Below are 23,961 nucleotides of genomic sequence, written 5' to 3'. Positions count from 1 at the left end.
CCTGTGGCATAATGTTTGAACAATTGCAAAATAACATTTTTGAAGTTTGTGGAATCATATAGGAGCAATACTTTTTAACCCATGTAACAGTTTCATGGATTTCATTAAGAAGCACCTAAAGACATATTGGGGAAGTACAGAAAATACATCCAGTACACCCCCCCCCCGCCATATCAAGGTAAGCTGTGAAACAAACTGAGCACTAGCAATGAGTATAGGAAAAGCCATGTTTATTGGGAAATGATGGCAAGCACAAAATAAAGTAAAACTGGCCTGTCAATAAAAAATGAAAAGTAATGAGTACTGAAGGACTGATATCCACAGATTAAAAAAAACACTAGTAACTTAGACGGAAGTAGGGCATGCTGTTGCTGTATCAGTAACAGAAGAGTAGTACATGGGGAAAACTCAGTGTAACATACATGGAAACCCACTTAATATGAGAGAAAGGGTAGATTAAGTAAGAGGATGTGTAAACCTGTATATGGAAAAAGAGTTCAAAGCAGTCGTTATGAAGAAGACACAATGGGAAACATTGGAGACTGGAAATGGCAGGACAGTACAGACTTTGCTGTATACAAAACTTCTCACTGGAGGGAAGAAATCACAAATAGTGTAGACTGTGAATGGCAAAGCGAAGTATTATAGATTGGGGAATTTGATATGTCACATGTAAATAGGAACACCTCAGATGTGGCCACACCTATGACCGGTACCATCCTTGATTGCCTTAAAGAAGTGGACCCCAGACTTATTAAGACAGGTTAGTCTTGGCCCTGGTGTTCTGTCATCATCACTTTTAAGATGCATTTGATCTGATCAGATCATGGCTATGGCCATTTGCAGGCTAGAACATCTAAATATGCCAGTGATTCAGTAAAGCTTTACTTGAACATGAAGATGGATAAAAAAAAAAACATCAAACTGTTTATTTGCCTCTTTGGATGGTACAGGTTACACTATGGATACGGAGGGTGATGAGAGATCATTCCCCTCATTTCCACCTGCACAAGAACTGTTAATGCACCAACAGCGTTTTCGTGGGAATGGAGGAGAACAAGGAAACAACAACCAAAAGAGAGGGACGTATACTGCTGCATCAGCATCTGATGGACAGTTTAGACCACTTCAAAAGACACAGGATTGCAAGGAGTCACTGATACCAAACACAGCTCGACAGAAACTTTTAATGTCACTTCACAAGCATTCCCTCAGGTAATTGTTTTCTAATTGCAATTTGCGGTATTCACAGACCAGTTCCTCAAATTTCTTTAACTGTTCGTTTAAAAAAATGTAAAAATGTAAGTAGTACTAAGCAGTGTTTTTTATTGTATTGTGTTTTGGGGGGGGGGGTTCCTTTAAGAGAAGGATGATGTAATTAATTATTTGATTGTTGTAGGTATAAGAGATGATTTGGGTCATCTTGGTTTTTATTCCGATGAATTTTCTATTATGAGATGAAAGAGCTAAATAAAATTATTGAGTGTGTCCTGACTTGGCTCCTTCATATTTTAGTTATTTTGGCCTTTATTTGTGATTAAATCCTATGTAATCTTAATAATTCCCCACAGGGTAAAGATGCTATTGAAAGGGGAGGATGATAACTATCCCCATGCAGATACTGGCCACCATTAATGAACTTCCTATAAACAGATAAATGAATAGTTCCATTTTCAAGGCCCTTCAAACAGATATCTAGAAAGGTAACTTTACTACCATATTGCAACCCATCAAAAGTTAAATTGTATACATTTTTATGTAAATCAATCACAGAATCCTGTACCTCATTTAAACCATTTTGACAAATAAAAATTAAATCACCTATAAATCTGTAATAATATAAAACATGATTTCTCACACGCTTATGTGGATATAAATAATCCATCTCAAATAAAGCCATCAACAAATTTGCATACATTGGGACAAATGGTGCCCCCATGGCAGAACCCTGTAGCTGATGATAAATCACATTATTAAAACTAAAATAGTTGTTCAAAAGACAAAATTGTACCAACTCTATAATATAATTAGAAACAGGAAAGTCTCCTAAAAATGGTATAGTGCTTTTATGCCATCTGTATGTCTAATATTGGTGTATAAACGTCTGACATCCAAAGTAACCCAGTACATCCTAGTATTCCATTTAATTGTTGAGATTTTATTCAAAAAAATCAAAAGCATCTTTAATCTAAGATGGAAGTTTTTCAACAAAGGGGAGAAGAAAATTGTGCAATAAAATACCAATATTATATAAAAAATAATTACAAACAGAAACAATTGGTCATCCAGGTGGGGTCTTCATGTCTTTATGTATTTTCAGTAAACAATAAAAGGTTGCCATACTGCAACCCTCCACACTGAACTTCCTTTACACATCTTCTTTGGAAAAATAACTTAATCTCAAAACCTTCTCTAATAAACAATTAAACTGTATCTATGCATCATTATATGAACTACTCTTACTTTTTTCATAAACCATCTCATTATTTAAATGTTCAAGCCACATCTGTGCATACTGCATATGGTGCACAATTACTATCTTGTTGCCCTTTTCAGATGGCTTTATGACTAAATCCTTCTTTGCACTTAGATTTTTTTAAAGCAACCCATTCACCTAATGTTAAATTATAACATATACCTTCTTCTTTTATCATAGTCTTCATACATGTGTTCAACTGCATAACTCAACATAGTTGCAAACTTCTTTACATGTTCATTATTATAAGGGGGTATGAACTTACTCTTGTATGGAATACTACAAACAATTTGCATTAAATATGCATACAAACAATGTGCATTAAAAAACATATTATCATGAACTACATCACATACGTCAGAACTATAAGAAAATAACTTTCATCAGAACTACAAGAAAACAAAACTTTCATCAGAAACATCAGCAACTTCAGTTGCATTTTTACTAACATTTGAAATATTTTTATAATAATAAAATAATTTATGAACAAACTGAAAGATATCTTGCTTTAAAACATATATAGCTGCTGCAATACTGTGGGTATAAACTTTAAACCCAGATTTAAAACATGTATCTGTTCATTACATAATGAACAGCCAGACAGATTTACAACAAGGAAATTGCATTCAGTCACAAAGTTGTTGCCATCTACCTTTCTTTTGAAGTGGTCAAAATAAAAACAGAAGACACAACCCTCAAACACAACCAGTAACAAAAAACACAGGGTTGCAAGGAGTCACTGATACCAAACATGGCTTGACAGAATGCTTTTAGTGTCACTTCACAAGTGAAATAATTTTACAAGAACTTGTGGAAAAAAAGATGTAGTGGACATTTTGCCCCCCTGCTAGGAAAAGGTAGTGGAATACAAGAAGAGGACAAAAGAACAGAAGAAACTAGGTACAACAAATCTGCCATTTTTAGTTATAACAATCCGTTTCAAGAAATTAAAGATGTAATATACCATAATTAGAATTTATTTGGCACAAATCAGGACTACTTGGAGCTAGTGGGGCTATCACCAAGAATTGTGTATAAAAAGAACACCACATTAAAAATATGTTGGAGAGGTCAAAAAAAGTCAGGTGTGATGTGGGTGGAATGGCAAAGTGTGGTTTCTGCCTACAATGCAAATATATGATTGAGGCCAAGGAGGTGAACATGCCCACTTATGGGAAATGTATACTTCAAAAGAAATTTACTTGCAGTAGTAAGGCTGTAGTATATTTAGCCCTGTGCTCCATGTGTTCTGGGTTCTATATAGGAAAGACCATTAATGTCCTTAGGAGTAGAGTCTACCAGCATTATTATTATATTGGTAGGCAGGATACTAAAAATGCTTTAGCTGCACATGTACTTTCTAATGAAGGGCATGAATTTAAATTTATTACTATTGAACAGGTTACACTAGGAGACAGAGGTGATCCTCTCAATGACTATTTAGAATCAAAGGAATTGAGATGGCAAATAAGAGCTAATGCTTCTGAATATCCTAGTTTGAATAGTGCCATTTCTATAAGCTCAAATTCAAGGTTGAAGGCCGAATGTTTTATGTAACACAATATGGTTTATTCATTTTTTTATTTCACATTTTATGATGGAGTGTAGATGTTATTTATTTAAACAACTTGATCACCATGAATTTTAAAATAATATATAGGCAGTGGTATTCGCTGATAGGAATGTGTTTCGGAAGTTTCTTTATGAAGACATATTTTAAACTGTATATGTATGTAGTACTAAGCAGTGTTTTTTATTGTATTGTGTTTTGGGGGGGGGTTCCTTTAAGAGAAGGATGATGTAATTAATTATTTGATTGTTGTAGGTATAAGAGATGAGTTGGGTCATCTTGATTTTTATTCTGATGAATTTTCTATTACGAGATGAAAGCGCTAAATAAAATTGAGTGTGTCCTCCTTTGGCTCCTTCATATGACATAGGATTTGTAATAATAATGAAGATCTTTATGAAATTTTGAGAACAGCAATGTTTTTAAATAGGGGGTATCATGTTGATTGAATTAAGAAGGCTTTACATAAGATTGTGGGCCTGGATAATTTGATTAAGAGAAATAACTCTTGTATAGATAAGAGTATTTATGGACAAGAAAATTTTATTTTGTTATGGTTGTTAATATTTTGAGTGAAAGAATAGGTGAAATATGGAAATATTACTGGAAATTTCTTGTGAATGATGGTGAATTGTCTTGAATATTTTTAATGTGCGTTTTATTTCCTATAGACAAGGGCAAAATTTATATGATATGCTTGTTTGAGCTCATTTTGTGTGTCTCCTAATGTTGACATTGTTATTTCTCCCAAGTTATTGCGCACTGTTCCTTGTAACACTTGCAGTATTTGTACATTTATAGCACATGGTTTTAAAATGATAAATAATATCAGATTTCATTTATCTGTAACATTTTCCTGTGTTACTGAAGCCATTATTTATGCCCTTAGTTGTCCCTGCAACCTGTTCTGCATTGGAGAAAGTAAAAAAATGTTCAGGACTAGGTTGCAGGAACATGTTAAGGATATTAAGAAACAAAAATTAGAAAGTACTAATATCTTATATTAAAAGATTGACTTCTTTTTTAAGGAATCTATTTTGTATGGAAATACAATACTTTGGTATCTTGTGGTCTTAATTGTGAGATAACTGAAAATAATGTTATGTTTTGTAAAGTGTTTTATAATAAGTTAGTACTATATGTGCTAAATGCTGGTATTGCTTATGACTGTAATCTGCTTGAAGCTAGCATTTACTAAATATTCAATGTGTGTTATTATCTTGGAGCTTTTCTCCTCGGGCCTCCGCTGAAAATGGACATATATCCAGCCGGGCTATCCCGGTCAACAAATGTAAAATAAATAATAAAATAAATATTTGATTTAATTGTTTTATTGTTTTATTGATTAATTATACTAATTGCTGTTTTTTTTGTTAAAAATGGGAATGTTTGGTATTGTTTGTTACTTCCTGAAGGCTGTTGAGCCGAGGTGCCAAAGTTTATTTTTATTTATTTATTTTTTATTTTATTTATTTTACATTTGTTAACCGGGCTAGTCTAACTGGATATATTTCCATTTTCAGCAGAGGCCCGGGGAGAAAAGCTCCACATATAGACAAGACAGATACAACATAGCAAAAAAATAATAATAACAGATTAAAATCTGGTAGGACTTTAACTCCAAGACAAGATAATTAATCACAGAGTAAAGGTATTAAACAACATATTAAACATTATTTCATCTTTAGAACCATTGAGAGAAAGCATAAAACCAAGGAAAAGAGAGAACATTAATCGAAAGAAAGTTCAGATTTAAAGAGATATGTACTGTCAGAAAAGAAAGACAATAGCCATGAGGAGGAGAAAAACAAAAAATTTTAATCAGGCTTAGAGCAGGAACATATCCAGTGGTTTTTAAGGTAGACTCTGAGTTTTTGTTTAAACAGAACAGTAGATGCAATTGAAGTAAGTTCGGAAGGAAGTTTATTCCAGAGTTTCCCAATGGTATTCGAGAAAAGGGAATCACCAGCAAGGTTATTAGATTTGGTTAAGGTAACTAGCAGTTTGCTTGAAGAGCGGAGTGAGTTCAGGTTAGAGTAGGGGGTTAAGAGGTTAGAAAGAACAGGTGTATTAAGAGGTTGGTAAAAAGCTGTTTGGACAAACATAAGTTGGGATAGAAGCAACATGTTTGTCAGTTCAAGCCAGTTAAGTTGTTGCAGATTCAGACAGTGGTGGGTTCTGAATTGCTTCCCAGTAACAAATCTAGCTATGTTATTGTAAGTGGTAGACAGTTTAGAGAGATTGTTTTTCTTGAGATTAGTATAGATTGGTGAGGCATAGAGAAGAGTGGAAATAAGATGTAAGTAGGCAAGAATAACTTTTGCTGGGAAGGTTAAAAAAGTTTTGATTCTATATAGAGAGCCAAATTTCCTGTTTACAGATTTAATGGTATTGTTGATATGACAGTCAAAGGAAAGATTATTGTCAATCGTGACACCTAGCAGTTTAGTAGTAGAGTCAGGTGATATAATGGTTCCATTATTAGACAAGATAGTGAAGTCAAATGTAGGGGATCTGGTAGTAGGCTTAAAGAGTAGGAGTTTGGTCTTTTTTGCATTTAGGAGTAGGCAACGTTTTAGGAACCAAGTTTCGACTTTGGAAAATACAGCTTGAGTATTAGTTTGAAGTTCAGAAATGGATTTAGCAGAGCAAATAAGTGTGGAGTCGTCGGCATATTGAATGCATGTAGCCTGGGGAATAGCTACTTGTAAGTCATTTATAAAGAGGGATAAAAGAAGAGGTCCAAGAATAGAGCCTTGGGGGACCCCAAGTGAAATTGGTAGAAGAGATGAGAGTTTGTTATCCCAGAGGACGGTCTGTTTCCTGTTAGTGAGATAGGAACTAAACCAGTGGATAGCCTTAGCTTCTAAGGAAAGAGATTAGAGAATTTTTAATAGGAGAGAGTGGTTAACCATGTCGAAGGCTTTGGACAGGTCAATAAAGAGAGCGGAAGACATGATATTATTGTTGCGATTTTTGTTAATAAAGTCTGTAAAGGAGAGCAGAGCAGTAGTTGTGCTATGATAGGGCCTAAAGCCATGTTGACAGTTTGTAAGAATGTTATTTTGTATTAGGTGATTCATTAACTGATGGTGAACACATTTTTCCATTATTTTTGCGAGTGGGGACAATAGGGCTATGGGCCTGTAGTTAGAATATTCAAAGGAGTTACCTCCTTTATGTAAGGGTATGATGTGAGAGATTTTCCAGATATCAGGTATGGTTTCTTCATTTATGGTTCTATTAATAAGAATGGATATGGGATAAGCGATTTCAGAGGCTGCTTTATGAAGGAATTCAGAAGGAAACTGGTCAGCTGAGTGGGGTACATGGTTTAAGTTTGAGAATACATATCTGTATAAAGGTAGTGAAGATGGGTTGTAGCCTAAAGGTTGGTAGTTTGGAGGATGCATGGTCAAGGATGCTAGTATTGTCACTGGAGAGATGGGAGGCCAAGGAATTAATAGTATCAATGAAGAATGAGTTGAAAGTATTGGCAGTATCAAGGGAATAAATTCTTTCAGACCCAGAAGGGGAGGGAGTGGTAGTCTGTCCAGGGTGAAGAAGTCTGTTTAGGGTTGACCAGAATTTTTGAGGGTTATTGTGATTCACTTGCTGAAGATTGCTATAATAGCTCCTTTTATCAGAGAGGATAGCTTTTTTGGTGCTGTTTCTCAGGTGCCTGACAGTCTGTTGGTCTATGGGAGATTTGCTAGTTCGCCATTTTAACCAAGATTTGTTTCTAAGTGACATTTTTTGTCTAGTATCTTTAGATAGCCAGGGGGCTGGCTTAGATTTAATTCTGATAGAACGTTTTGGTGCATGATTATCTAGAATTGTTAGGAATGTGGTGTTAAAGTAATTAACAGCTTCTTGAAGAGGAAGTGTTTTTAGTGGGTTCCAGTTACAGGCCTTTAGTTAAGTTTTAAATTGGGTAGGATTAAACATTTGAGGTCACGTAGGGTCCTATATATAGGTAGAGGCATTCTTTTGTCTTATAATATAGGTTAGGTTGTGGTCACTAATGTCATCAGGTAGCATTCCAGACTGATATTTTACTAGAGGTTTGTTTACCAAAATCCAATCAAGAATATTTTCTTTGTTATTAGGTTTGTTAATCCTAGTAGAGGTGTTTATTGTCTGAGTAAAGCCATGGAGATTAATATGAGATGCTGGGTTGTTAGTGGTTATTGAGGACCAGTCAAGGTTGAGGTCTCCTAGTATTATGGTTTCTTGTGGGTAGGTGGATGTGGCCCAACTGAGGATATTTTCTAAGGTAGTGGAGTTATTTCCAGGAGGTAGATATATGCAGATAATATATATAGATTTTTTGGGGTTTAGTTGCAGCTTTGAGATAAGAAGTTCAGTTTTAGTAAAGCCAAGGTTATCATAGGGTACTAATGTTAATTTTAGTTCAGTTTTGAATAGTAGTGCTACTCCTCCACCTTTTTTACCATTCTTGATCGAGTCTCAAGATATTATAACCTGGAGGAATGATTTCAGTGTCTTTAGTAAAGGGTTTTAACCAGGTTTCAGTTAAACAGAGAATATCAAAGGAGTGGTGTTCAAGAAGAGAGTGGAGTTGGGTGATTTTGTTATTGACACTTCGGATATTAAGGTGCCCTATGAGTAGAGTATTTGTATTGGAGGTTGGTAATAGAAGAGATGAGTTTAGTGAAGCAGGTGTAGCTTCAGCTGAAATATTTGATGGACCTGGGTTGGGGTGAATGTCGCCATCTACCAAGGTAGAGTGGTTGTATTCCAAGTGAGATTTGTTAGGGAAGTTCAGTAAGTATTTTAGTTTCCTAATCAAGAGGTTTTGAATTTTAATGTGAGACAGTCTGTGATATTTAGCTAAGAGGTAACTAGAGGTAGATGTAATATTTAAATGAGTAAAGTTTAGGCTTTTGCAATTTGAGGCTGTATGTTTGGGTGAGTAGTTAAAGTGGAAATTAAGTTTAGATTCATAAGAGGCTAAGAAATAGGGTATTGTGAGAGAAAAGGAAGTAATAAGCAGGAGTATTAGTATTTTTAGAGTATTGTCTTTTACAGAGGTCATGGAAGTAGGATTGTGGATTTTTGTAGACATGTTGAGGTGTGAAAGAGAGGAATAGACTAAAAGACCTTGTCTAAGACTATAGTTTAAGGACATGAAGCTAGATGGAAGAGACAAGGTAAGTATGTAGCTTTAAGTATAGACAGGAGCTAGGAGAGGTAATTGAGGAAGGTATAGTAGAGAGGGAAGTTGTAGATGAGGTACGAGCCAGTGATAGGTGTAAGTTATAAAGGGAGTGTGGTGTGAGGGGTATAAAGCTAAGGACACGTGGGGTGGGTGGGATAAGGGGGTAGGGAGGGGAACGAAGCGGGGCAGAAACAGTTAGAGAGGAGAGCGGAATCAATCAGCTTAGCAGGGAAGTTGAACACTACGAGTTTCTTATACTACGTAGTTTAGAAAGCAAGTATGGGAGAGTTAGTTAAGGAACCTGAGAGGGTGCAGGCAGTATACAAGTACATAACAGGTACAGGTATAAGTGGGAAAATGTTTAGCTTACAGAGTTAGGTGAGGAGTTAGGTGAAAAAGCATGAAAGGGTACAGTGAGAATACAAGGAGACAGTAGGTGCAAGGTATAGGTAAGTAAAATATACAGTTTGCAGAGGGACACTGGGAGGGAAATTAGAAAGTAAGCAGGTAATTAATATGTAAGACCCAGTCGTAAGTGAACTACAGGTAGGAAGAACAGAGAAAGGAGTGCAGCAGCCAGAAAAAAGTAATGGAGAGACAGTGAGGAGACAGAAAAGGCAAGGCAAGCAGGATGTCACAGCTATAGGAAGACTAGCAGGGGCAGGGGAGTAGTAAAAAATAAATGCAAGGGGATAAGTTGACTAAATAGAATGCAGGTAAGTAAGGGATAGGAGCAACTTTAACTTGTGCTACGTGTGTGCCACCCACAAGAGGACAAAAACACCAAGTAAATTAAACAAAAATGGACGTACAGCCAATACAGGTGAGATTAGGAATTAAACAGCCTTCACTCAAGAGGAGATAGGGGTACTTCCTGGGTGCCAGTACAGATAGCCAGCTTCGTAGCTTCAGGGAAACCAAGAGAGATAAGCCAGCAGGGAGGGGACAACCCGATGAGGAGCACTAGGCTTTAATGCTGGAATACAAAAATAAGAATAATGAGGGTTAGGAAAACAAAAGGTCATTGAAAGAACAGAGGTGGTTAGCAATAGGGTGTATAGAGAGGTACCAAAGTGTGAAAAATACAGGTAACAGAGTGAAAAACAATATTTACAATTCCCAGTAACAGGTATTCAAGGCAATGTTTATTGTTAGCAGCAATAGGTATAATGCATTTATACACACAACTAGTGGTATTGCAGGAGGTACATTCAGAAATAGTGTACAAAAATAGGGTTCAAAACAGTTGTTAGTGGAAGGTGCATTCACTTTACAAGCAAAAGATATTTATTACATACAGGTCTAGTAACAATGCAGTGCATTTCTAAACAGTAGAGAGATGCATTAGGAGTTAACGCTGTCCACACTATACTGGGCACTAACTACAAGAGCAGCGTTTGTTTGTATCTATACTATTAAAATAGGAAACCTCTCAACGGGGTTAATCTCATGCCCTTTTGTAATCCTTGTGCTGTCCACACTATACTGGGCACTAACTACAAGAGCAGCGTTTGTTTGTATCTATACTATTAAAATAGGAAACCTCTCAACGAGGTTAATATCATGCCCTTTTGTAATCCTTGTGCTGTCCACACTATACTATACCGTGTACAAACTACAAGAGCAGCGTTTTATGTACTTGGGTTAATTAGAAAGGAAACCTCTCAACGAGGTAAACCTTTTACCCTTTAATAATATAAGGGCTTTTGGGAAAGAAAAGCCTCAAACTAACGACTGTATACAATAGCCAAATCTGAACAAGCTACACTAAAACAGCGCGTACATAGCACGTGAATATGGACCTCTAAGCAACTTAAAGCAGTAGTTAAATTAAAGATAAATTACCACTGTACATTGCTAACAGTGCTCTAGGGTTAAGATCTCTTAGCGACTCAATACTGTGGCTAAAATCAATGGCAGAGTACAATCGAACATCTCTTACAGAAGTCTAGCTTTAGTAATCTTTGGCGACTAGGTGTAGCAGCATAAACATAGGCAAAAGTACCAAAAAACCATAGCCTACGGAACACATAGAGTAAGACCTCCTTAGTGACTGCATACAGCAGCTAAAATCAGAGGTAAGTACAACAGAACAACATTTACAGAGGAGTTGCTGTAAAAACGCACTAGCGACTAAAAGCAGTAGTTTATGCAAAAGGCAAGCCATTGACAAGCAGCGCTTACAGTATTCAGGTTGTAAGGACCTCAGCGACTGCAAGTTTAACAGACAGTTTACAGTCTTACCAAAAATAGAGAAAATAAATCACATTGCTGAGAAAACAAGTAGCACTTACAGGCAGCACACCACGCGGGCAACCAGGGGAGACCTACAATGAGCCAGACAAAGTTTAAAGATGGCGCCTCAGAGAGGAAGCCACTACATGTAGAGTCTGTGTGGGTAGGGGGGAAGGGGAGTCAGGAGGGAAAACCAATAAGCGTGGAGGGTTTAAGGTGGGGGCGGGAGGCAGCAGGAAACAGTTAGAGAGGAGAGCGGACTCAATCAGCTTAGCAGGGAAGTTGAACACTACGAGTTTCTTATACTACGTAGTTTAGAAAGCAAGTATGGGAGAGTTAGTTAAGGAACCTGAGAGGGTGCAGGCAGTATACAAGTACATAACAGGTACAGGTATAAGTGGGAAAATGTATAGTTTACAGAGTTAGGTGAGGAGTTAGGTGAAAAAGCATGAAAGGGTACAGTGAGAATACAAGGAGACAGTAGGTGCAAGGTATAGGTAAGTAAAATATACAGTTTGCAGAGGGACACTGGGAGGGACACTAGAAAGTAAGCAGGTAATTAATATGTAAGACCCAGTCGTAAGTGAACTACAGGTAGGAAGAACAGAGAAAGGAGTGCAGCAGCCAGAAAAAAGTAATGGAGAGACAGTGAGGAGACAGAAAAGGCAAGGCAAGCAGGATGTCACAGCTATAGGAAGACTAGCAGGGGCAGGGGAGTAGCAAAAAATAAATGCAAGGGGGTAAGGTGACTAAATAGAATGCAGGTAAGTAAGGGATAGAAGCAACTTTAGCTTGTGCTACGTGTGTGCCACCCACAAGAGGACAAAAACACCAAGTAAAACAAAACTGGACGTACAGCCAATACAGGTGAGATTAGGAATTAAACAGCCTTCACTCAAGAGGAGATAGGGGTGCTTCCTGGGTGCCAGTACAGATAGCCAGCTTTGTAGCTTCAGGGAAACCAAGAGAGATAAGCCAGCAGGGAGGGGACAACCCGATGAGGAGCACTAGGCTTTAATGAGCCAATACAGGTGAGATTAGGAATTAAACAGCCTTCACTCAAGTGGAGATAGGGTGCTTCCTGGGTGCCAGTACAGATAGCCAGCCAGAGCTTCAGGGAAACCAAGAGAGATAAGCCAGCAGGGAGGGGACAACCCGATGAGGAGCACTAGGCTTTAATGAGCCAATACAGGTGAGATTAGGAATTAAACAGCCTTCACTCAAGAGGAGATAGGGGTGCTTCCTGGGTGCCAGTACAGATAGCCAGCTTCGTAGCTTCAGGGAAACCAAGAGAGATAAGCCAGCAGGGAGGGGACAACCCGATGAGGAGCACTAGGCTTTAATGAGCCAATGCAGGTGAGATTAGGAATTAAACAGCCTTCACTCAAGAGGAGATAGGGGTGCTTCCTGGGTGCCAGTACAGATAGCCAGCTTCGTAGCTTCAGGGAAACCAAGAGAGATAAGCCAGCAGGGAGGGGACAACCCGATGAGGAGCACTAGGCTTTAATGAGGCAGCACACCACGCGGGCAACCAGGGGAGACCTACAATGAGCCAAAGTGAAGAACAATAAAACATTTGGAGCCAGTAGCTTGTTGTTTATTCATTTATTTTATTTTTGGTGGTTGCATATGTAATTAAGATAAGTTAGTCTTGGACCTGGTGTTCTGTCATCATCAACTTTAAGATGTATTTGACCTGATCAGATCATGGCTATGGACTTTTGCAGGCCAGAACATCAAAATTTGCCAGTGATTCAGTAAAGCTTTACTTGAGCATGAATATGGATAAAAATAAAAAAAATGAGACTGCATCAAGACTGCCATCGTAGAATCAAGTATCTATATGTGTGTGTATATATATATATATATATATATATATATATATATGTGTGTGTGTATGGAGAGAGAGAGAGACATATGTGTGTGTTGGTGAAACTAACTTCAATGTTTGAAAAATAAGAAAAAACTATACTGCTGTTTTAGTTTTTAATGTGTGAGAAAATATACTGAGTTTAAAAATTTAACAAAACACAGAAAGAGGTACACAGGTAGTTAGACCAAATAAACAAAAGGATGTGGGTGGGGTATTGAAAAGAGCCAAACCAAAAACAGATGTAAAAAACATATCCATTTTAGCTATGACAGTGGCTTTGAGGGATAATGCTCTGACTACAGCCCAGGCAACCTGAGTTTGGATATCATCTCTGGTGTTTGAAGTATCAGACATGATGGATGGGGGTGTGCCCATCCTGGAGAGAGGGAAGGTGGTTCTTGCCTGATTTGTACCACATCCCTGATGAGTGAGCCTTCACTGATCATGTGGAGAGTTATTGCTAGGAAAATGTGGGTGTAGCTGCCCAAGCCATTGACTGCAGCCCCTGTCAGCACATATGGTAAAGCAGGCATGCATGCCTGGCAAGGGACATAAGTGGCCTTAGTGGTGTTGTGAATGCTCATGTCACCAACAGTGGCAGGGTTAGATCACAAAGTGAAAAATATCTAATTGCTGTAATGCCAGCGAAAGTGCAAAGTACCCTCATGGCTGCCTGAATAACGGCCTATCAAAGGCAGTGTAATGCCTGATTGAGGGGAAGAGTAATGGGCAGTAGGCATGGGGACAAAAATACTGGAAAATAAATAACCATTTATGCCAAGAAGAGAGAGAAAGTACAGTTGTGTAAAATCTTACCATAATGGTAGAGTAGATGTCCTTGTCTTCAATGCTGCAGTATTCTTAACAGATGGGATTCCCTGCCATGGAAGCCTGAACATCTGGCCAGTATACCAAAGACTACTTGTTGCTTTTAAAAGGTACGCTGAACATCACCCAAATGCTCCTTACGTAGAGTAGAGCATAAAGGTGATGTTCAGGCCTACCATAATCAGAATTGAATGCCCCAGTAGGAACACACTCCAAGAAACCAAAGAGGTAACCTGAACATCCAGGAAGGCAAAAGACTAGGCAGATGGAGGGAAGGAGCAAATACTGCATCAGTGAAGGTAAGGACATGTAAAGTTATGGTAAGATTTTACACAACTCTACTATGCCATTATGTTCAGTGCTGCAGTATTCTTAACAGATGGGAGAGTGCCAAAGCTGAAGAGGAAACTTGGGAGTGTGAAGGTGCAGAAGAGCTCCCTAAAAAACCATGAAGAATGGCACTAACAAAACTAGACCTAGTTCTAGAGATACCATCCAACTTGTAGTGCTTAGTAAAGACATGCACAGAAGTCCAGATAGCTGTTTCAAGAATAAAATTAGTATTTAAACCCTTGAATAAAGCACCCAAAGAAGCCGCAACTTTAGTTGAATGAGTCTTATCTGAAAAAGGAAGGCTCTTGCTATGAAAAGTATAAAAAAGGAAATAGCCTTAGAAATCCAAGAAAAAATAGTTTGCTTGGTTACAGCAAGTCCTAAAGATCTAGGATGAAAAGAAACAAATAACTGATCAGATTTTCTAATAGCCTTAGTCTTGTCCAAATAAACCCTGATGTGCCTTTGCATGTCCAAAGTATGCAGCACCTTCTCACTGTCAGATTGAGAAAAGAGGAAAAAAGTAGGCAGATTAATAGACTGATTTAGTGATAGCTTATTAACCATCATAGGGATAAAAGAAGGGTGAGTGCGCAAGGACACCCTGTTTTCAAGAAAGACCAAAAAAGGGCAAGCCATAAGGGCCTGCAACTTAGGCAGCCAACTGACAGAAGTAACAGCTAATAAAAGAAAAGTCTTCCAGGAACACTGTAGCAAGGAAACTGAAGCAGCAGACTCAAAAGTAGCCTGAGTCAGCTTCTCCAAAAAAATTAAGATCCCAGGGAGGAGGAACAGGCTTCCAAGGAGGTCTAATATTAAGGATGCCATTAAGAAATTGTTTAACCTCAAATCTAGAAGCTAGAGAAGGAGAAAAAGGGAGACAAGCAGACACAGCTGATAAGTGGGCTTTAACAAAAGAATAGGCCATACCAACATTGAACAACTGACACAGATATGAGAGAACAAAAAGAACATCCATAGTATGTGGGTCCAGGTTACAAGAGAGACACCAAATAGAAAATCTCTTCCATTTGGATAAGGGGGATTTCCTAGTAGAAGGTTTCCTGGCCTCCTGCAAGACTTGCAGCACGTTCTCAGGAAAAAAAAGGTGTCAATGAGGAATCAAATTTCTATTGCCCACAGTGTCAGTTGAATCATGGACAGGTGGGGATGGATGAGAAATCCCTTGTCTTTTGTGATTAGATCCACACTGTGAGGTAGCTTGTGATAATTGCCCCTGGCTAGATACAGAAGTAGAGGGAGCTAGTGCTGTTGCTGCCAAAAGGGAGCCACCTGCAAGATTTTGGAAGCATCCTGTTGAATCTTGAGCAGGACTTTTGGAATGAAATGAAGGGGAGGGAATGCATAAAGAAACATCCCTTTACAAGAGAATGGGAGGGCATCCACCTTCCACACCAGAGGACCTGGGACTCTGGCACAAAACAGAGGAAGATGTCTGTTCAGGGGGGAGGCACAAATATCCACTTGATGAGTACCCCATTGGTATATAATATCCAGAAACACATCCCTGTGAAGCATCCATTCATGGGACTGAGTTAAAGACCTGCTCAGAGTGTCTGCCACAATGTTCTGACCTGAAGGGACACAAACTGCCTGAAGAGTCACTTGGTACTTGACAACAAGATCCCATACAAGAAGTGCCAACTGGCAAAGAAGATAAGATCTCATTCCTTCCTGTTTGTTGATATACCGCATCACTGTGGTATTGTCTGTGAACACCTTGAGAGGCCCTGGAGAGAAAAGAGTATGAAAGGCCTGAAGAGCCAGCAGAAAAGCTCTCACCTCATTGACATTGATGTGCTCCTTCTGCTGATGAGTCAAGCACACTCCCTGTACTTTTAGGGAGCCAAAAGTCAGCCCCTCCCCATCCCATGTCTGCAGCATCTGTGAACAATTCCTGAGAGGGAAGAGGGAGATGATAAGGGAGCCTTGGATTCAGAGTCAGCTGCTGAATCCACCAGTGAAGTTCCTGTCTGAGACAAGGAAGAAGAGGAACTACAAAGTCTAGAGGATGTGCATGTTGGAGCCACACTGACTTCAGAAACCACTGAAACTTTCTCATGTGAAGTTTGGCCAGAGGGAGCATCAGAATGGTGGATGACATGAAACCCATAATTCTCAGAAACTCCCTGGCAGTAATGAAAGCCAGAGGAAGAAGAGTTTGAAATAAATAAATGAGAGTGAAGGTCTTTGGAGGGGAAGGGATGGAAGCATTGGCACCTTCTGAATTCTACGATGCAGAAAAACATGATTCTGAGAAGGAGTCAGAGAAGACTTTTTGAAATTTATAGTGAATCCCAGATTCTGAAGAATGGGAAAAAGCAAAATGAAGACTGTGCAAAAGAGTCACTGGAGAGGACACCTGAATCAACAGGTTGCCTAAGTAAGGAAATATTTGGATCCCTCGAAGCCTGCAAAAAGCAATCACAGGAGCAACCATGGGGAAGTAGAAAGGCCAAAGGGCAAAGCAGAGAACTGAAAATTCCAGGAAGTAACAGAGAAACACAAAAACTTCCTAAAAAGAAGATAGATTGGAATATGGAGATAACCATCCTGGAAATCCAGAGAGATGATATAGGCCTGTGGGAGGAAGAGAGGAAATAGAATCTAAAGGGACAACATCCAAAAGAAAGGCACTTTTAGAAAAGTGTTTAATTGAGAGAGGTCTAGATTAGGTCTCCAAGTGCCCTCTTTTCTGGCCACTAGAAACAGCCTGAAGTAGAACACTTTCCCCCCTTTGGGGCACAGGCACCTCTTGAACAAAACCCTTGGACAAGAAATCTTGAAGAAGCTCTGGTAAAAAGAGAAGTTGCTCCACAGGAGGCTGAGGAATGCCCATAAAAGGACAGGATTTCCACACCATGAAGTACCATGACAAATGATTGACACAACCCAAGAATCCTGAGTGATCTGAAGCCAAACCAGAAGAGAAAGATGAATGTGGGTGGGAAGAGACAGATAGTCACACAGCACCTGGTTTGTCCAAAAAGGAAGGATTCGGAGTCCCCAAAAATTTAGTAGCCTTAGCAGGAGCAGCCCACTTGCCACTCTTCTTACCTTTTAGTAGAGGACAAGATTGCCTGTGAACAAAGGCAGGCTTAGTGCAGTAGTTTTTCAGTAATTTAGACACAGGAGAAACAAGCACATGTTTAAGTTCCTGTAAGGCAATGTCCTTATCCTGACAGGACTTAAACAAACCGGCAGCCACTTTCCCAAACAAAAATTTAGAATTCAGAGGAGTGTCCATCAACTTAGCTTTAATATCATCATATAGAGGTTGAAGCCTAAGCTAAGAATGCCTCCTCATAACTGAACCAAAAACAGCAGCCTTAGAAGTGGCATCTGCTGCATCATAACTACATTTAATAGAATGACCTGAGAAAAATTCCCTACCAAAGAAAGAACAGAAGTTTTACCCTCAGAGTCTAGAAATTCAAAAATAAGTTGACAGGCCTGAGAAAGAAGAGCCAACACATACCTAGACATATGGGTCTGATAATTAATAGCCCTAAAAGCTAGGGTAGCAAAAGTGTAAATCTTTTTACCCAGCCTGTCCATAGTTATGCTGTCCTTGTCAGAAGGAAATAACTTGGTCGAAAAAAGCAATTGAGAAGGCTTATCAGAGGCAACAGGCACTACTGAAGGATCAGCAGCAGGGCATTTATATAAAAAACAACAATGCTCAGGAACCCTATAAAACCTGTCAGGCTTCTTGGCAGCAGGGGGCAGAGACTTAGGCGCATGAGACATTGGAGAAAGTATCCAGTAAAGCAGGCAAAAGAGGAGGAATAGGTATAGGTTTAGGACATTCCAACTGCAGCAACTCATAGTACCTCTTATGGATATCAGAGATCTGAGCACAGTCCTACTTGAAAAAATCCATCATCCTAGAGAGTGTGCCCCCAAAGGTAATTTCTTCTCAAGGAACATCAGGACTAATAGATTCCTCCTCCTCTGACCCTTAGTTCAAAGGAGAAGGAATCTGAGAAGAATAAGTCAGGATTCATCAGCAGAATGCAACTCATCATCAGAAGAATCATGGTCTCTAGGCCTTTTAATATGAGTAGAGGACCAAGGAGGATCAGGAACTGAAACCTCATGAGGAGACTTTAAAGACATTAAGGCAGAAAATAACCCTTGAGTAAAAGCTTGCCACTCTTAGACTACCTAGAAGCAGAAAAAACATGTTTAATTTTTTGTTTCATTTTTTAAGGGGATGTCCTGATAAGGCCCAGGCTGACAGTTGAGAACTGTAGCAGAAACTTATTCCTTAATCAAAAACTGAGGAACTTCCCTTGGCCACTCAGTAAAAAATCAACCGTGGTTCCTCTGAACATCCGAGATGGACACCTGCAAAGCCTCTTTGGACATGCTGCCAGCCAGATCCTCACCAGCCTCTAACACGGTTATGGCATAGAAGTCTGCCAACACAGCTGGACAAGGCTCTTGGCGTGTAATGACCTCAGGAAAAACACTTAGCAGAGGGCAGACAGCAGAAGATTCCAGTTGTACCTTTTTCACCTTCTTTCCAAATGGCTGACCCTCAGCACGGGAGAGTCCTTCCATTGTATCTTTAGCGAGTAGCATAAGATGCTGGTTCTCAAGATACAAGAAAAGGGAAGAAAGTCCACTGTGAAGGTTATTCAGACATCTGACAAATAGAACAAGATGTATGGTTATGAGAAGCACCTAGACAAAAAAAAAGACACTTATAACAGTTTCTTTGGGGAATCTGTCTCCCACACTGGCATTTACCCTTCCTGGATGACATTAACCCCCAAGGAGCATGAAAACAAGAAAAAAAAAATCCCCAACCGGACACTTATCTTGCAAGTATAGTAAACAGGCATAGGTAGTTACTGGTGAACGAAAATGCATTCAACTGGCAGAAAACGGATGCAGGTAAACAGACCAGTGTAAAAGATACGTTCAGACAGGCTGCAAAGTTCTGTTTTTGGTGGGCCTGAATGTCATCTTTATGCATTACATTATTCAGGGAGTGTTTGCAGACATTCAGAGTACCTTTAAAATAACAGGAGTCTTTAGTAGACTGGCCGGACATTGGGCTTTCATGGCAGGGGAACCCATATGGTTTGAATACTGTAGCAGTGAATGTAAGGACATCAAATGTTAGACTTTTCTCACCCTGTTATTGCTTGTTAGGAAACAAATCAACAGATACATACTGAAGGACACTCAAGATTTTCTTCTGCTATGAAATAATTTTAGAAATGAAATTTAAGCACTAACATTCTTCTGATCTCGGTACTTCTCACCTTTCACATTTCCCCGTTTGATGCTGTAAATCATCACCCAAACCAGAATGCGTGTTTACAATTGGAGAATGAATACAAATTTTCAAATTAAGAGATATTCTTTTCATAGTTTCATAGTTTCATAGTATAGTACTAGGCTATCTGCCCTGGGGCATTTGTAAGCCTAGCCATAGTGATGTGGCTTTTGCCATCCCATGAAATGGTACAAAAATGTACAGAATAAATCTAGAATACTGTGCCTCTGTCTAGTAGTGACACAGTGAAGGTCCCCTTATATAATAGAATTAGTTTACTGTGCCCCTGTCTAGCAGTGACACAGATGTGACCCCTGGGGTAAACTTACGATCTCCCATCCACTCATCAAGATTTCTCTTGAAGAGAGTCAGTGAGGGGTTCTGCCTAATATGAACTGGGATCCTGTTCCAAAGCATGGGAAGCCTCTGGGTTATGAATCTATCCATCCAGCATGTCCTATTCATACTTGTGCCGAGGTTTAAGTCTTTAGCTCTCGTGGTCCTGATGGAATTGGATTTTTTGAGGTGGAGCATGTCCATCAGATCCTGATTGGACATGACCTTGTACGTCAGGCCGAGATCACCTCTGAGCAGGTGGTATGCTACTGAATAGAGCTGAAGTTTCTTTATTCTGGCAGAATAAGACATATGTTGGAGACCCTTGATCCTTTTGGTGAGGTACTTTTGTGGTCTCTCCAGCTGTTGCAAGTGCCAGGTGAGGTACATTCCAAATGGGGCATTGTACTCAATCATGGGTCTGATGAGGGAGGAATATAGGGTACAATGACATCCTTGGATCTGGATGTGAAACCCTTCATGATGAGGTGTGCAAGGTAGAATGTTTTTCTAACCACTTTGGCAACGTGGGTGTCAAATGAGAGGTCACTGTCTACTTGGGTCCCTAGGTCTCTGATTACTTTTTCCGTACTCAGTGGGTTGCTGTCTATGTGATAATTTGTGGGTACTTTGTTTTTTCCAAAAGGGATGACTATACATTTTTTGGCATTTAGTTTAAGGCCGTGACTACGGCACCAGTTGTCCATTTCAGTGAGGCCTTTTTGTAGGATGTGTGTATCTGCTGGTGTATCGACTGTGGCGCCTAGTTTGCAGTCATCTGCGAACTTTGTCAGCCACAGCCCTCCCATGTTTGCTTTAACATCTGAGAAATAAATGCCGAACAAGAGGGGTCACAGGACAGATCCCTGTGGGACACCACTTGTGACTGGCTTTGAGTCTGACATTGCTCCAGTGATTTTAACTTTATGGGTTCTGTCCTTTAGCCAGTTTGCAACCCATCTAGTGACATAAGGGTTTACTTTTAAGCTGTTTAGCTTATCTATGATGCCTGAGTGGGGTATTGTGTCGAAGGCCTTAGCCAAGTCCAGGTATGCTGTATGGACTGCTTTGCCCTCATCAATGGCTCTAGTGCCTGTTTTGAAAAAGTCAACCAGGTTTAAAAGGCAGGATCTGCCCTTTACAAAGCTGAACTGGGTGGGGTCAAGCGTCTGTAGGTCCCCTATGTCTCCGTTTATGAGTTCCATAATGATTCTTTCCATAGCTTTGCAGACCAGGCTAGTCAAGCTTATGGGGCTGTAGTTTCCAGGGTCTGTAGAGGCACCCCCCCTTGTGGAGTGGGACCACTGTTGCTGTACACCAGTGTTCAGGTACATATCCCGAAGTAAGGCTAAGGTTAAATAGCATTTTTATGTGTAGGTTTAGCTCCTCTTGGAGTTCACGTAACACGTACCCTGGGATACCGTCAGGTCCCATTGATGCTGTGTTTTTTGCTTTGTTTAGGGCGGTTCTCACTTGGACATCTGAGATGACAGGGAGATTACATTCAGCTGGGATAAGTATTTCTTCTTTTGGGGGTGAAGGAGACGAGAAATTTGCACTGAACCTGTCAGCCAAAATGTTAGCAATATCTGTGGGTTCAGTGTATTTTTTTGTTGTTGTGAACCAACTCTGAGCATATCTGAGGGTTTCCCAGGTTTCTAACATAGCAGAAGAAGGCTTTGTGGTTATCTTTAGTGTCCTTAGCGATTTTTCTCTCAAAGTTTGCCTTGGATGTTTTTATGAGAGAACGTAGTTTTCTGCTAATGTTGATCAGAGATGTCTTCCCTTCATGGGATTTTGCTCTGATGTGCAGTAGCTTCCTTCTTTTGTTATACAATTTGTTTATGGCTGAGGTCCACCAGACAGGACGCTTACATTTGGTGGAGAGGGACTTGGATTTGTTTGGGATTGCATGATCCATGCATTCTTGGAGATGTCCATAGAAAGCATTTGTGAAGGATTCGGCATTGTGGGATGTGGTATCCAACTCCTCATGGGGAAGCAAAATAATTTATATCTGTATAGTTTAGCTACTACCATTGTACAGGATATTCCAAGTTAGGAGAACATGAGAATTTTTATAAATTAAAGGAAGATACCAAATAATAAGGATATTAATGAGGACAATTACTTTTAGGAATTAATTAGTTATGATTTTAGGAATGAGTTATGATTCCAGTTTATATTAATAGTGTGCGGCTTGGGTTTCTGTGTTTATTCCAGAATACATATCAGTAGATTTCAGAGGGTCCAGAAGTTTTTTACAAGGCAGATTGCGGATCTTAAAAGGCTTGTATTATGAAGGAAGATTGAACAAAGTAAAATAATACATTGTTTATTACATGAACTGTAGGGTGATCTGATTTGGATTTTTAAATATTTGAAAAATTATGAAACTGGTTGTTTGATACTAATTTTGCTTCCCATGACAAATTTATGAGAGACAACCAGTTATCAGTTGATATTGGGAACGTGATCAAAATTAGGAAACCATTTTTTCAGACTACAGCTTATAGGGTATGGAATCATTTACCTTCGGAGTCAAGAAAAATTAAAATGCTGGAGGTATTCAAGAATGAATTGATTCATGGCATGAAGAAAAGGTATTTTGGTCAAGGGCATGGTGGAAAAAGCTCTGTAATGATCTCTGGTGAGGTCCAAGGCTTTATCTGAATCTTCAAATCATTGAAAGCCTTTTTTGACTCCTTTTCACTGGGTTGTTTCTATGGGGTATTTCCTGGATACTCCTTGTCAAATCTGTGCAACCTTCAACTCCAGGGCCCTAAGCAATAGACAAAACAAGTATTAAATGGTTTGCTTCCAGCTTGAACTCCTTCTTCTTCAGCTTCAGTTTCAGGGACTCAAACCTCCACCACGAAATCAAAAATATAAGCATAATAGGGCTGGTAGCTTTTGCAAAATGTTTTCATCTCTCTCTCAGCCATCTATGGTCTCCAGATCCTCTACAATTGTTTACAGAATTTACATTCAGCAACACAGCTATGTGTTACATAAATAAGCAAGGAGGAACCATAGCTTACCCTCTGTGCAGACTAGCCATTGTAACCCAGGATATAGCTTTTCAGCACAGCTTCACTCTACAGGCACCTTACATTTCCATCAAAGCAAAATCGTGTAACAGATAAGCTGAGCAGGACCAGGACAGACCCTCATGAATGGATGCTAAATCAGTGGGTCTTCCAAAATTTTAGATCCATCTGTTGGGTACACTTCAAATAGGTCTTTTTACCTCCACTCTAACAATCAGTTGACAACATTCTTCCAGAAGGTCTGGATGACAAATGCCTTTTATTTTTCTGTGACGGTAATATTTTATATGCTTTTCCACCATTTCCACTAGTATCCAGGGCAATTCTGAAGATTCAGAAGGACTCCCCAAAGATCATTATGGTGACTTCATTCTAGCCCAGGCAGCAGTATTTCTTTCTTCTGGAATTGGTTAGGGGCAAGTACTGCAAGCTTCTTCACATACAGGACTTACTCACATAAGACTGGGGTATTTGATACATTCAGTCACCAATTAACTACAACTGACTCCCTGGTTAATAGGATTTTAAGACCTTTTTGGCACTTCTTTTCTGAAGATGTGTAGCAGATATTTCTTCTATTATTATATATTTTCTATATTCCTATATATCCCTATCCTCCCTTTACCTGTCTCATGTTTGGTCTTTCTACTCAGCTTTTCTCTTGGGTATTTCTAGTTACCATTGTTAGTAACCCCTTTTCATTCTTGCCCATTTCTCAGGGTAGCTACTTTATTAATCATTGTTGATAGTTCCCTAGCTTTCTAAAC

The 23,961-nt window shown here is 39.2% G+C and overlaps 2 protein-coding genes across 7 annotated transcripts in view; one reads left to right on the top strand and one right to left on the bottom strand.

Annotated features, from left to right (window-relative positions):
• The window catches only part of OTUD6B (OTU deubiquitinase 6B), a 1,944,790-nt gene that overhangs the window by 1,581,699 nt on the left and 339,130 nt on the right, over positions 1-23,961 (bottom strand). The gene's annotated exons all lie outside the window — the stretch shown is intronic.
• Positions 1-23,961, top strand: part of CCHR11.PART0H11orf97 (chromosome chr11.part0 C11orf97 homolog) — a 348,538-nt gene that overhangs the window by 4,544 nt on the left and 320,033 nt on the right. For 2 of the 5 annotated variants that reach the window (XM_044088037.1, XR_006366958.1), the window contains exon 2: positions 954-1,215. The exons of the other annotated variants lie outside the window; for them this stretch is intronic. In XM_044088037.1, coding sequence (XP_043943972.1) covers positions 954-1,215 — 262 coding nt within the window. The remainder of the gene's footprint in view (positions 1-953; positions 1,216-23,961) is intronic. 5 annotated transcript variants of the gene reach the window in all.

This window comes from Protopterus annectens, chromosome 11.part0 (assembly GCF_019279795.1).
Source record: "Protopterus annectens isolate FY-2018-M chromosome 11.part0, PAN1.0, whole genome shotgun sequence".
Taxonomy (NCBI): domain Eukaryota; kingdom Metazoa; phylum Chordata; order Ceratodontiformes; family Protopteridae; genus Protopterus; species Protopterus annectens.
Note: the sequence above shows the minus strand (reverse complement) of the source record. Positions and strands in the feature narration are given on the sequence as shown.